At 41.1% G+C, this 15,383-nt stretch overlaps 2 protein-coding genes across 11 annotated transcripts in view; both read left to right on the top strand.

Moving 5' to 3' along the window:
* ptprsb (protein tyrosine phosphatase receptor type Sb) overlaps positions 1–11,081 on the top strand; it is a 79,352-nt gene extending 68,271 nt beyond the window's left edge. For 6 of the 9 annotated variants that reach the window (XM_057333285.1, XM_057333288.1, XM_057333283.1 and 3 more), the window contains 14 exons: positions 234–245; positions 520–632; positions 971–1,068; positions 1,857–1,980; positions 2,220–2,395; positions 2,478–2,597; positions 2,695–2,849; positions 4,612–4,897; positions 5,106–5,284; positions 5,382–5,508; positions 5,649–5,774; positions 5,904–6,058; positions 6,145–6,280; positions 9,384–11,081. In XM_057333285.1, the coding sequence (XP_057189268.1) occupies positions 234–245; positions 520–632; positions 971–1,068; positions 1,857–1,980; positions 2,220–2,395; positions 2,478–2,597; positions 2,695–2,849; positions 4,612–4,897; positions 5,106–5,284; positions 5,382–5,508; positions 5,649–5,774; positions 5,904–6,058; positions 6,145–6,280; positions 9,384–9,452 (1,876 nt within the window). In that variant the 3' untranslated portion in view covers positions 9,453–11,081. The remainder of the gene's footprint in view (positions 1–233; positions 246–519; positions 633–970; positions 1,069–1,856; positions 1,981–2,219; positions 2,396–2,477; positions 2,598–2,694; positions 2,850–4,611; positions 4,898–5,105; positions 5,285–5,381; positions 5,509–5,648; positions 5,775–5,903; positions 6,059–6,144; positions 6,281–9,383) is intronic. The other 3 variants (XM_057333287.1, XM_057333284.1, XM_057333282.1) reach the window with 1 other exon arrangement.
* Positions 11,082–14,298: 3,217 nt separating this feature from the next.
* Positions 14,299–15,383, top strand: part of LOC130553966 (GRAM domain-containing protein 2B) — an 8,510-nt gene continuing 7,425 nt past the window's right edge. For both annotated transcript variants that reach the window (XM_057333294.1, XM_057333293.1), the window contains exon 1: positions 14,299–14,393. In XM_057333294.1, coding sequence (XP_057189277.1) covers positions 14,350–14,393 — 44 coding nt within the window. In that variant the 5' untranslated portion in view covers positions 14,299–14,349. The remainder of the gene's footprint in view (positions 14,394–15,383) is intronic.

Genomic DNA, 15,383 nt, shown 5'->3' with positions numbered 1-15,383 from the left:
CCCTCTCTCTCTCTCTCTCTCCCTCACCCTCTACCTCTCTCTCGCTCTCTCTCTCTCTCTCTCTCTCCCTCTCCCTCTCGCTCACTCTCTCTCTCTCTCTCTCTCTCTCTCTCTCCCTCTCGCTCACTCTCCCTCACCCTCTCGCTCTCTCTCCCTCTCGCTCACTCTCCCTCACCCTCTCTCTCTCGCTCTCTCTCTCTCTGTCTTTCTGGCTGTGTTTGATGGAACTTCAGTAAACCTGACAGGTACATTTTTATTTTATATATATATATTTTCTTGTTAGATGTAAAGATTGTTTCACTGCTTTTAATGCACACACATGCATTCTGAATAAAGTTTGATTTGTATACAAGATGTTATTGTGTTTATTACATTTTTTTGTAATTAATGTAACTTCATTTTTCTGTCGTTTATTATATTGCTGTTGCATATAGCTGTCTATAGAAGTCTTGAAGTGTGGTGTTACAGTGATTTCACCATGGTAAACAATGTTTATTTGTGTGTGATTTCACTTTTTAGTAAACGCAAGGACTCAGAGCCAGGCACCAAGTGTTTGCTGAATAACGCTGAGATGATGGCTCATAACCCCACTGACCCCGTGGAAATGAGACGCATTAACTTCCAAACACCAGGCACTGTGCACACACACACAAACAAACATATCTGCAGACATAAAGGCTTCTGAAAATGAGTAATGACCTGAGAGGTCACACAAACACCTGAGCAGAAATACTGACATGACAGACAGAAAGATGTACAATGATATAGACCATATGGACAAAAGTATTGTGATGTCATGTTCTAATAAACATGTTTATTTATTCCAGTCAAAACAAATATTGATCCTGTAATTATCGTGCTTGTTTTTTTTTTTTGCATTCTGGGATAGTTATCATAAAAGACACACACACACTCACATGACAGTTGTGGGTCATCTCCATGACAACTGCTGTGACCTCTGCCTCTGCAGGTATGATGAGTCACCCCCCCATCCCCATCACAGAACTGTCGGAGCACACGGATCAACTGAAGGCCAATGACAACCTGCACCTGTCACAGGAGTATGAGGTGAGAGAGAGAGACCTGAGATACCGGCACGCACAGCATTTTCACCCCTTGTTCTGCACGTCGCATATTGAGAAAATGTCCCGCATTTTCATCAGTCTGTTGGTTTTTAGTTGTTAGATTAAGAAACACGTTCTTTAACCCGAAACGCACACGAGACGCTTGTTTGCGCCATTGTTTATTTAACTGTTTAACAGCGCAGTGTCAAACCCGGCGCACACCAGTGTCCAACGAGCTCATGCAAACGCAACTATTTTTTAAACCCTGACTTTTACTCAATGTTTGAGAAGACGGCAGTGATTTCAAGAGGCTGTGACGTCCGTCAGTAGATCGGGTGGCGATCCTACCGTGTCAACATACCCAATAAAAACTCACTAAAACATGGTAAATTGTGTTTCTTTGAAACTGTGTTTAGCCTACAGGTTGTGGTTATTAAAATAAAAAAAATTTGCAAATCATGAAATGCATTCAAATACATTTACAAAGAGAAACTCTTTTTCATGATTTGTTTGTTGTACAATAGACTTGGAATGGACTAAATAAGAAATTATTTTTTACTAGCTAAAAGCTAGAAAAATATGTATTAAAATGTTTTCATTTTGTTATATCACATTTTTACGCTACCTTTCAGTGGTGACCCACACAAAGGCATGACCCCTACCTGACCTGAGAACATCACACACACGCACGCATGCATGCGCACACACCTCAACTATGACAACAGAACCAGTCATTCTCCTTTAAACTGGGAAGTGTTTATAAAGCTCTGTGTCTGTCTGTCTGTCTGTCAGTCGATCGATCCCGGGCAGCAGTTCACGTGGGAACATTCAAATCTGGAGGTCAACAAGCCAAAGAATCGCTATGCCAACGTGATTGCATACGACCACACGCGTGTCATCGTTGCGCCGGTGGATGGTAAGACGAGACTCTCAGTCTGACACATATCAACACGAGACTGTAAAAACAGGATGTGAGCTACATCATTAAGAAGCTTCAAATCTACTCAAACATTGATGACATCATCGTCATGCTTTGGTCGAGAGTTCTTAGAAACGAGTCTTGTTCATGGAGAGGTTTAAGATTGTTCTTCTTATTCCTGCAGTGTTGGTTTGGCTGTGACATTTGATGGTTTGTTTCGCTCTTGTCTTTGGCAGGCATTATGGGTAGTGACTACATCAATGCTAACTACATCGATGGCTACCGGAAACAGAACGCGTACATCGCCACGCAGGGTCCTCTGCCCGAGACGTTCGGTGATTTCTGGAGGATGGTTTGGGAACAGAGAGCCGCGTCTGTGGTGATGATGACTCGACTGGAAGAGAAATCCCGAGTGAGTTCTGAATGACATCACGTGTGTTGTTTCTCTCATGTCACGGCTGGATGTGTTGAGTGTTTTGTGTTCTCTTGTGTAGATTAAGTGTGATCAGTACTGGCCCGGCCGCGGGGCCGACACGTACGGAGCGGTTCAGGTCACTCTGCTGGACACGATGGAACTGGCCACGTTCTGTGTGCGGACCTTCTCTCTGCACAAGGTGACAAAACTGATGTGCTCGTTCTCTCAGTCTGTCCGCTTGTTTGAAGTGCTTTTGATTCAAATGTGGTGATTGTGTTGCTGATGTTTTCCATCAGAACGGCTCTAATGAGAGGAGAGAAGTGCGACAGTTTCAGTTCACAGCTTGGCCCGATCATGGCGTTCCTGAATATCCCACTCCGTTCCTGGCTTTCTTACGGAGAGTGAAGGCATGTAACCCGCCAGACGCTGGTCCTGTGATCGTCCACTGCAGGTGTGCACTCTAACACTCATACACACACACACACACACACACACTATAATGTGCACACTCTCTCTCACACACACACACACACACACACACTATAATGTGCACACTCTCTCACTCTCACACACACACACTATAATGTGCACACTCTCTCTCACACACACACACACACACTATAATGTGCACACTCTCTCTCACACACACACACACACTATAATGTGCACACTCTCTCTCACACACACACACACACACTATAATGTGCACACTCTCTCTCACACACACACACACACACTATAATGTGCACACTCTCTCTCACACACACACACACACACTATAATGTGCACACTCTCTCTCACACACACACACACACACTATAATGTGCACACTCTCTCTCACACACACACACACACACTATAATGTGCACACTCTCTCTCACACACACACACACACACTATAATGTGCACACTCTCTCTCACACACACACACACACACTATAATGTGCACACTCTCTCTCACACACACACACACACACTATAATGTGCACACTCTCTCTCACACACACACACACACACTATAATGTGCACACTCTCTCTCACACACACACACACACACTATAATGTGCACACTCTCTCTCACACACACACACACACACTATAATGTGCACACTCTCTCTCACACACACACACACACACTATAATGTGCACACTCTCTCTCACACACACACACACACACTATAATGTGCACACTCTCTCTCACACACACACACACACACTATAATGTGCACACTCTCTCTCACACACACACACACACACTATAATGTGCACACTCTCTCTCACACACACACACACACACTATAATGTGCACACTCTCTCTCACACACACACACACACACTATAATGTGCACACTCTCTCTCACACACACACACACACACTATAATGTGCACACTCTCTCTCACACACACACACACACACTATAATGTGCACACTCTCTCTCACACACACACACACACACTATAATGTGCACACTCTCTCTCACACACACACACACACACTATAATGTGCACACTCTCTCTCACACACACACACACACACTATAATGTGCACACTCTCTCTCACACACACACACACACACTATAATGTGCACACTCTCTCTCACACACACACACACACACTATAATGTGCACACTCTCTCACTCACACACACACACACTATAATGTGCACACTCTCTCTCACACACTCACACACACACTATAATGTGCACACTCTCTCTCACACACTCACACACACACTATAATGTGCACACTCTCTCTCACACACACACACACACACACACACACACACTATAATGTGCACACTCTCTCTCACACACACACACACACACTCACACACACACTATAATGTGCACACTCTCACACACACACTCGATCAGTTCTTTCTCTGTATAATCCCGTCTGATTTTCAGATGGATCTTCTCATGTTGAGTGGAAACAGACCTCTCTCTATTTGTGTTCTAGAACTGTTGATTTATTTAGTCGTGGGAGGATTCTTAAGTCCTTCAAATCCCCTGAACTCTGAACTGGTGAGCTATGGCCGGATAACACAGTCAGTCAGGGGTATCTTGAGTGTTTATTGCCAGATGTTCTGGATGGAGATATTCGTTTGAACATTGAATTGTGTTCATCTGTAATCTGGATTATAGTTATTAATCCCACAAATCTTTGAGTTCACATCTGTCAGATGAACTGTGCTTCTGTCTGTGTGTCTCAGTGCTGGGGTGGGCCGCACCGGCTGCTTTATTGTGATCGACGCGATGCTGGAGCGAATCCGTCACGAGCGTACGGTGGATGTGTACGGTCATGTGACCCTGATGCGCTCTCAGAGGAACTACATGGTCCAGACAGAAGATCAGTACAGCTTCATCTACGAGGCGCTGCTGGAGGCCGTGGCCTGCGGGAACACTGAGGTCGCCGCTCGCACTCTTTATTCCTACATCCAGAAGCTGTCACAGGTGGAGGCGGGAGAGCACGTGAGCGGAATGGAGCTGGAGTTTAAGGTACACCCTAACTAACTCTTCATTCAGCGCATCACTGTTAGACCAGCGGCTGCACCTTCTGTATATTTATAGACTGTTTGATATCTTGAAAAACATTCCTTTACATGTTCGGTGACTTCTGCTTGTTTCTACTGATCTCAGTTCTACAAACCATCTCAAGGTTTCGTTTGACTCATCCGTCTGTCTGTCTGTCTGTCTGTCTTGTCAGCGTCTGGCCAACACTAAAGCCCACACGTCAAGGTTTGTCAGCGCTAATCTGCCCTGCAACAAGTTCAAGAACCGTCTGGTGAACATCATGCCTTACGAGACCACCCGTGTGTGTCTGCAGCCAATCAGAGGGCTGGAAGGTTCTGACTACATCAACGCCAGTTTCATTGATGGATACAGGTGGGCTGATGAGCTCACACACACACACACAGCATCGGATGTTTGTGTTGAAATACTCAGTGTTGTGTGACGATGCGATTGTGTTTGTGTGTTTCAGACAGCAGAGGGCGTACATCGCCACACAGGGACCTTTAGCTGAGACCACTGAAGACTTCTGGCGGACGCTTTGGGAACACAACTCCACCATCGTAGTGATGCTCACCAAACTGCGTGAGCTCGGACGGGTAAATGAGAACAAATATTCGTGCAGTGGATAGAAATGTGTTCATTGCACACACAACGAGGAGATTATTTCCTTTTGCTTCAAGCTTTATTCGGGTATTTTAACACAGTGATGTTCTGCTGTTGGTTGTTGTGTTTGTAGGAAAAGTGTCATCAGTATTGGCCGGCCGAACGTTCTGCACGCTATCAGTACTTTGTGGTGGATCCGATGGCTGAATACAACATGCCTCAGTACATCCTGAGAGAATTTAAAGTCACAGACGCCAGGGTGAGTGAGATGTTTAAAGACAACACAGTCATAGTAACAGGGTTGGCAGTTTGTGCTCCTCCGAACAAAACCAACAACTGAGAGTCAGTATCATCATCGTCTTACTGATCCTCATGTTCGTCTCCACAGGACGGACAGTCCAGAACCGTCCGACAGTTCCAGTTCACTGATTGGCCGGAACAAGGAGTTCCAAAGTCAGGAGAAGGTTTCATTGACTTCATTGGGCAGGTGCACAAAACCAAGGAGCAGTTCGGTCAGGATGGACCAATCGCTGTCCACTGCAGGTATGCGCGTGTCAATCATTCTGTGTCGATGACAGATGAAATGAATACGTGTATTAAAAAGTGATCTCTCTCTCTCTCTGTTTCAGTGCGGGGGTGGGCAGGACGGGGGTCTTCATCACTCTCAGTATAGTTTTGGAGCGGATGCGTTATGAAGGTGCTGTCGACATCTTCCAGACAGTCAAAATGCTGCGAACACAACGGCCAGCGATGGTGCAGACGGAGGTACAGACTTCACACATCACCACATTTCAGAAACATTGCTGTGTTAAAGTCGGCATGAAGCGGAAGTAGCGATTGTCTTTTTTCCGTATCGTGACGTATACCCGAATGAAACGATTTCATTCTGAAATGAGAAAAAAAGTGTAGGCGGGACTTAATTTCAGAGGTGTAAAGAGTACCTGAAAACCATACTTAAGTAAAAGTACAGATACCTTGCAGTGAAAATTACTCCATTACAAGTTACAAGTCACCAATTTCAAAACGACTTGAGTAAAAGTCTTCGAGTATCTGATTTTAACAGTACTTGAGTATTTTACTCATACTGAATGTAGGCTCAAAGCAGCACTAGTCCTCAACACTTAAGAGACATGTCAGTGAAAAACTAGAAACAGTCGATTCGTGAGGAGCGCAATCGCATTTATTTTCTTAAATCATAATAAGACTGAACACCTCAAAATTGCAACAAATCATGGCCGACATCATAACCTACTGTACGTCTATTACAAACACCCAAGTCTCATTTAAGCTCAACTGCTCATAAGTAAACCAAACTCCTTCAAAAAGGTCTCTTCAATATAACGGATAAATAAAGTAATGTTAAGTAAAATCAAAAAGTCAAAGCCTTTTTGCACTGGACATGCTGGTTTGGGCCTCATGGCCAGCTGCAGTCATGTCCTCATTTCACATACACTGTTAGCCCTTACCTGCCATTTCTACAGTAATATACTGTATTGGCAACACTGTTGCCTGCTAGTTACTGTAGGTGTTTTACAGTAAACTACTGCAATGGCTGTTTGAAGATACATTATAAAGAATCTATTAACGCACTTAAGTCACACAGTCTTAGATGAACACGTGTAAATAACAGATGAACACAATAAATCTGTCAAGATTTCACCAGAGGAGAATTAAACACAAACATCAATAACATCTTCACATATTACAGACACCACTTTCACTTTATTTCTGTCATCTGTGTAAGATCTTATTGAGATTGAACTCGAGTTCATAGTGGTTCAATTGTGTTTTAAGTCACCATTATGGCGATCAGTGTTTGCTTTGGTTGGACTCTTTGACTTTCTTGTAGCTTTAAAATGTACACTTATACAATAACACTGAAAGGGACTTTACAGGAACCGCAACTTTATGTTTGCTTAGTAACTGAAGATACATCTGAAAGAATTCAATCATTAAATAATAATAATATAGCATTTAAGATTTATTAAGATATGTTTGGTAAAGTGATCACATGTTGTAATGGAAAGATCTCTGTCAGAAAATCTTTCTTTGCAATTGAGACACAGTTAGACACTTGACATACAAACCTCATCAATGGTGACAAACAATCATGAATGAGTTTTGTACTATGTACCCAGCATGCATTGCAGCATGAAGCTGTTCAGTTGATTGTCACCATTGTTGAGATTCATATGTGGATTGTTCATTTCTCTGTGTCCGACTCATTCTATAGGTTAATATTTTGTCTATATAGTGTGAGAGCACTTTTGAAAATTGAAATACTATACATTCTTTTTACTGGTTTACATCACTTCATGGCAATAGTCCCACCATATGGTCAAATTTTGAGCAAACATGTTTAGAGCACATTTAGGAAGAGTTAGTTTTAAAAATAAGAGCTTTTGTAGATGTGTGACCTACAGTAACTAGCTGGCAACAGTGTTGCCAATATATTACTGTAGAAATAGCGGGTAAGGGCTAACCGTGTATAAACCGCCAGCGATTGACATCTACCTGATACTGCACTCATATTCATATAAAGAAGCCATGTTGACAAGTTTTTGTAAGTTAGGGCAAAATCCACAAGATTGTAGTACCTTCATTGCCCTGTAAATGGCGATATTAATTATAAGATAGGTGCCATGCAAAATGTAATGTGTAATTGCATTAGTCATTACAAATGTAGTGGAGTAAAGAGTACATATACTTGTTCAAAAATGTAGTTAAGTAGAGAGTAAAAGTTGCTAATATCTTTAATACTCAGTACAACTACAAAGTAGCCAAAAAGATACTTAAGTAAAGTAACTAAGTACATTTACTCCAATACTTTACACCACTGCTTAATTTTATCCACCGACAAATGATTTGAACGGCACTTTGCGATCTGTCAGTCATTGGAGCCCCGCCGTTGCAGCATTCCTTTTGACCAGAGGTGAAGAGAGCTTGTTCCAGAGGGGGAGGAGCTTGACATTTTTCATTAAAGATTACAAGTGCAAATTTATTTTTAAAAAGTAATTATGTCCACGGATAAATAATTTTTAATAAATACTTCACCACTGTTTAAAACAATTATAATGATCATTTTTCATTTCATGCCGACTTTAAAGCAACACTAGAGAACTTTTGCTCGTGGTTCCCCCAGGTGGATGATAAGCGCACTTGTCTGTTATCAGTGTTGTAAATACGGTCGCTGTATAAGCTTCACCCGTGGGCAGCGCAATACACGTGAATTTGTTGACTAAGCAGAAACCGCTGTCACATCGTGTCACTTCATAAACTGCATGTACTAAAGCACTCTTTTGGCTCCCGCGGGGAACTACTGGACTAAACTTATAGCTCAAACTAGATTCAAATCCAGTAGCAGGAAGGCTAACGTTAGGTCTCCATCCGTTTTGCAACCCGTTGCCTCTTACAGCTCGCGGCACCGAGTGTAAGTCCGTCAGATATTGATTTGTGTTCAGGTTTGTGTCCGATCACTCTCTCTCTTTTCCTCTTTGTTTTTTTTTGCTTTCTCTACGATGGTGATGGTTTTGAGACTTGTGTTGAACTAGATCGTTTCGTCTAGCTGTTGGCTAACTTCACCCAGGCTACGAGTAAAACGTGACGTATGCCGTAAAGCAGGTGATGGGCGGGGCTTGTGAACCTACCCGCACACCAAAGTTACAAGTGTGATTTCAGTCGATAGAGGGCTGCTTAGATAGCAGCGGCAGTCAAATTTGTCCAGTTAAGAGTTGTCCCACCACTAAAAGAATTTTAGAGAGATTTTTTAAGGTCAAAAAACTCCCTAGTGTTGCTTTAACTCTTCAGTAACTCGTGTTTCCAGACCTTTCTCTCAGTGTGCTGCTCTTGTTCTTCTGTCTGTTCTCAGGATGAATATCACTTCTGCTATCAGGCCGCTCTTGAGTACCTTGGAAGTTTTGATCACTATGCAACATAGAAGAAGAACACCGACATTTCAACAGCACCTCCTCTGGACAAACACCGAGGACATTGGCTTGGAAACAGAGGAAACACACGATGACAACTACAGACGCAAACTATTACCTCAGTGTTCAAATATTGATATTAATGTTGTGGTTGGCTTTTTAGAAATATTCAACTGTGGATGAAGTTCTTCTTCGTAACAAGAGGAAAAAATATTACGTGTAAAAATCTATTTAAAAAGAAAAAACAAACTCTGAAATCAAAGCCTGACTAATTGCTGCACCCTTCAGCGGGGGTTTCTTCAAACTGTATTTGCCAACATCAGATGTGAACGATGTGATGGGAGGTAAAGTTCCTGTAACGGAGGCGGATCTCGAACCTTCTGTGCCTGACAGAGCGACCGCGGAGAGCTTCACGTCCCATGTGATATAATCTGTTTCCCGTCTCTTTCAACTCCGTCCGGAGAGCCGTCCCGTGTGTACAGAACTGCTGTGAATACTCGATGTGTCTCTATAACTATATGCTGCTTTGACCGTGTTTGGAAAGCGAAGGGAGTTTCAGCTTCAGTCTCCTAATGTTCGCCGTGTTTCTATACGGTATGACGTAACATTCATCCGCACACTGACGCCTTTTGCTCTCCTCAGTAGTCCAAAATACACACGTCTCATTCCTTTAAAGGTTCATTTGTGCCCATTTCTCTCACTGAAACCAAATGAAAGGACACCATGCCCGTCACGTTTAGTTTAGTGAAGCGTGTTGAGTAGCGCAGGTTAGAAAGGAGCCGTTTGGAGATCTCCACGAGACGAGTCAAATGAGCCTTATTGTTGTTGTCAAATATTTAACCCACCTGACTTTTTTATTTCCTTTTGTCGATATTATGCTTGAATTTTAAAGGATCTATTTATTTATTTCTAAGGTTTTTATTGCTTTTCTCTAATTGGTGAGCTGTGATGTAGTTGGCAAGCTAATGTGACTGGTCATAGCTCATGTGTACAGTGTTGTGCTTTGTAACCTCTCAGATATTTTGATATCTCCTGTCTATTGATCGTTCTAGAGGAAGCAAACGGCCTTCGGGAGCCCGAACCTGACGAAACCCGACCAGACATGGCCCGCCGGGGTCCCGTTTTATAATCCTGTGATCACACAAGCATTACTGACATTATGAGTCAATGAAGGGCAGGCAAGCTTTCGGTCTGTCCAGATAAAAGCACACGCAGAGACTTCAGATGCAGGAGTAAAACACCACAGCAGACGCAGCTCGCTGCACAAACAAACAGCACAGTCGCGTCTTGTGTTGCCGTGGAAACGCTGTGGCGTTTGAATGATGCTGAATGTCTCCATAAGGGCCAAATATCAGCTGGTGATTTGTTACAGTAAATCATTGATTACCTTCATTGTACCGCGGTACAGCACTATATGAATATTTTGCTGAACTTTTAAAGCACATCGGGAGAAATCAAAACACATTTACTCTTTCAGATGGAAGCACACGTGAAAATCCCCGACAAATGAGTTAAATGATGAGACATGGGCCGAGCGCTTCTGTAGATCTCTCACTTTTCTCTGCTTATTGATTTAAAATCATGTATGTAGATACATCAACTTTGTATTAAAAGAGAATGACTGGATATACTGAAATGAATCATGTGTGTAGTGTCTGTTATTTCTTCAGTGATTTACGTTTCTGAGGACACATTTATCCCTGCGCATGTACGCGTGTCCAGTGTGGAGGGATTATGGGTTTTACTGCTTACAAATGAGTTGTTTCATATTTCAGCATCTGAACTGAAGATCTGAACACACATGAGCTGTCAGTCATTGACAGTGCTGGTATGACACACAAACATGTACAACTGAAGTTTTATGTGAAGATAAATCAGTAGCAAAACTTGAGAGCATGTAGATTTTAACTTGTGAACTTGTAAAGTGAGTATTTGTACCTGTACACTAAAATGTACACTCACAGCCCCAATGTCAAAACTTGTCAAATAAAAAACTGAAGTTGAATGTTGAGATTTGCACTCGTGGACAAAACTCACAAATCTGTCTTCTGAATTTGAAGTTGCAGAAAAATAGTCACAAACGTGTAAACGGGCATTTACTAAAATACATTGGCAGATACAAATGCATAGCACATATTTACACGTTTTCCTAGATTCAGATTTGAATTGCAACCACAAACAGGCATCTACAACCTCAAAACTTCTTTGCACTTGAAAGCTCAGAGGCGAGAGAAAGAACGGCATTTGATGACGTCATGCGGCTAGCCACACCGCCCCTAATGGCGGGAAAATCACAATTTAAATCACTAATACAGTATTTAATTTAAGATGAAACTCTAAATCAATAAATACATTGTCCTTTACAAAAATACTACTTACTGCCACTTTTTACTATAATTAACTTTTCTATTTTTATTCTCTTTTATATTACTGCAGTATATCTTTGTTCATATTCATGTTATTGTTTTCTACCATCAGCAAATAGAATTTCAGATACATACAATAAGATCTGAATCTAATGTTAAATGACTACCAATGACGATAATGATCAAAATTAAAAACAGAAAATGTACAGTCAGCCTGTCATTGTGTAAGGCTCCTATATCAGAATGATCAGAATCAGTTCTTGTATAACACTGAAGGGGTTTATTCGGCGATAACAACCGACTGGATGCATTATCCTGCGGCTAGTAATTATCACATGAGAAAATAATTGTACACTAAATACTGATTAAATATGTTTAAGCTCATCTGTTAAAAATCCAAACCTTCCATGAGAAAAGAAACTTCCAGGTAAACCCACAACCCCAATACTGTATATGGTGGCATTGCACAGTCCTGCATACAATTTCTGTTCATTTTCAATGTCTTTACATATTAAAAATAATAAGTGCAATAATGGTCAATAATACATTGCTCACTGAATTTAATTTACATTGATATTATACTACCAAGAACATGTTTTTAAATAGTAATATAATATTGGTAACATTATAACTAAAGCAATAATCATTTTCAAGGGTTAGGCTATAGAATCATCATTTTGAACTGTAAACATGTAAATTTTTATATAGTATATCAATGAACATTATAGTATACATAACGGAAAATGTAGTCAGCCTGTCATTATATTTTAAAACAAACCATAGTACACAACGGATTATCGATGGTATACAGAATGATATCATTCAAATACATTACGAAATGATATCTATACAAGATAGTACAAGTCATGGAATAGTTATACATGATAGTATACATAAGTTTCGCTTTAGTTGAAAACTGTTTTATTTAAACATTATTTAAACTATTATTTGCTAGAACTTTTCATTGTGATTTTTCCCGCCATTAGGGGGCGGTGTGGCTCAGCCGCATGACGTCATCAAATGCCGTTCTTTCTCTCGCCTCTGAGCTTTCAAGTGCACAAGTTAGTTTTGCAATGGGTTTATCGCGACAGCAGTAGCAAAAGTCAAGGCGGGAAGATTTGAAACTGCAGTGACACGTTTGAGAGGTTGTAGATGCCTGTTTGTGGTTGCAATTCAAATCTGAATCTAGGAAAACGTGTAAATATGTGCTATGCATTTGTATCTGCCAATGTATTTTAGTAAATGCCCGTTTACACGTTTGTGACTATTTTTCTGCAACTTCAAATTCAGAAGACAGATTTGTGAGTTTTGTCCACGAGTGCAAATCTCAACATTCAACTTCAGTTTTTAATTTCACAAGTTTTCACGTTGGGGCTGTGAGTGTACATTTTAGTGTACAGGTACAAATACTCACTTTACAAGTTCACAAATTAAAATCGACATGCTCTCAAGTTTTGCTACTGATTTATCTTCATAGGTTTTACTCCAGACACATGTATTTTAAATTCACTGCTTTTTCATTTTTTAGTCTTTAGTTAAACATAGTTTTAACGGACTGACGGATGGATGATATTTTTATGATAGATACTGGTGGATATAGTGACACTGAAGGAGAGATGAGGTCACGGTTCAGCTTAATTTTTCTTGCAGATCCAGAAACATCGCTTTTATTCTTTGATCATTTTGTCTGAGTCACTTTATTGTAAACTGGTCTGATCCGGCATATGTGAAATCTCCAGATCTTGAATGTTTCTCATTGAGAACAAGATAATCTCTGTGTGAAAGTTTAGAACAAAAATACTCACATACACAACCTGTCAAAAACAGGTTACCTTCTCACGTAAGCAGTTGTGACGATGATGTATTTTTATGAAGAGTAAATGAGTTCAGTGTTTATTGAGATGATTGTTGTCATGATGAGTGCTCAGAAAATCTGCTGCCGTGTCACATCTCATTCAGCGTTTCTCACTAACTTCTGTTTGATTACACGTGTGTGCGTGCGTGCTTCTAAGAAACTAATGTTTCTTAGAAAATGTCAAAAGGCAGGAAGGTTTGTGTGATGGTTGGTTTAGGGGTAGTGTGAGGATTGCAGGACACAATATATAATTTTGTAGTGAAAGACCCCATAACACATGAAAGCCCAACAGAGATGTTTTAACAGAATAATGCTACTTTATGGATTCACATAGTCTGTTTTTGCTTAAACCTTAATACATGTACTACGTGTGTTAAAACGGCAAAACATTTGTGTTATGCTGTCAGAATGTTTGTAATATATCAGTGTTTGTGTAGCAGCTGATGCGACATCACACACAGACTTCAGTGTGCAACAGAAGCTGCTTTACTCAAAACTAAAGGTTGTGTGAAGACATCAGTGCTCAGGTTTAAAGTGTCATGGGAGGAGTTGTGGGTGTGGCTCTGGTGATCTGGTGGGTGTGGTCAGACCTGTTACTCTCTGCTGTGGTGATAGATGTGTATATACAGTATATAAAGATGATGAGATGTGTTTGTGTGAAGAAGTGACACACGTGTAAGGAGCATCATGAGCAGAAAAGCACACAGGAGGTTTTCTCTGGACAGTTCAGGGTGAGTTTGTCTGTTTTATACGTGAACACGTGAGCGTCTCTTTAAACTGTTGATGTGTTCAAACAAAAACTGGGAAATGACAAAACAATGAACTTACAAGTGACCAAATAACAGTTTATGTTGAATATTTACAGCACAATGATCAGAGTTTTATGCAGAGAAACACACAAAAGACTGTGCGTGCGTGCGTGCGTGCGTGTGCGTGTTTCCATAGAGGCTCATTGGAGTGAATCAGTTTTAAGTTGCCCACACACAATTAAAAACCAGTTCAACAAGCCTTGAAAGTGAAATGCATTGAAACAGACTCTAGATTTGACCTCACCGGTGCGTTTCACATCAAACGTGAACCTCAGCAGATTGTGTGTGTTGTGTGTGTGTGTGTGTGTTCATGTGTGTGTGTGTTGTGTGTGTGTGTTTGTGTTCATGTTTGTATATCCCGGTGGGGACCTAAATCTGAATACACACCAACACATGGGGACTCGTGTCACTGTGGGGACCAAAATTGAGTTCCCCAGGGGCAAAAAAGCTAATAAATTGTACAGAACGATATTTTTTACAAATCTAAAAATGCCAAAAGTGTTCTATGATCTTTAGGTTTAGGGACAGGGTTAGGGATAGGGGATAGAATATACAGTTTGTACAGTATAAAAACATTACGCCTATGGACTGTCCCCACGGAGATAGTCAACCAAAGCCTGTGTGTGTGTGCGTGTGTGTGTGTGTGTGTGTGTGTTCATGTTTGTATATCCCGGTGGGGACCTAAACTTGAATGCACATCAACACATGGGGACTCGTGTCACCGTGGGGACCAAAATTGAGGTCCTCATGGGCACAAAAGCTAATAAATTGTACAGAACAATATTTTTTACAAATCTAAAAATGCAAAAAGTGTTCTATGATCTTTAGGTTTAGGGATAGGGTTAGGGATAGGGGATAGAATATACAGTTTGTACAGTATAAAAACATTACGCCTATGGACTGTCCCCACGG

The sequence above is a fragment of the Triplophysa rosa genome, linkage group LG5, assembly GCF_024868665.1.
Source record: "Triplophysa rosa linkage group LG5, Trosa_1v2, whole genome shotgun sequence".
In the NCBI taxonomy this organism is placed as follows: domain Eukaryota; kingdom Metazoa; phylum Chordata; class Actinopteri; order Cypriniformes; family Nemacheilidae; genus Triplophysa; species Triplophysa rosa.
The sequence above is the reverse complement of the archived record's forward strand: the minus strand, read 5'-3'. Positions and strand labels throughout refer to the sequence as shown.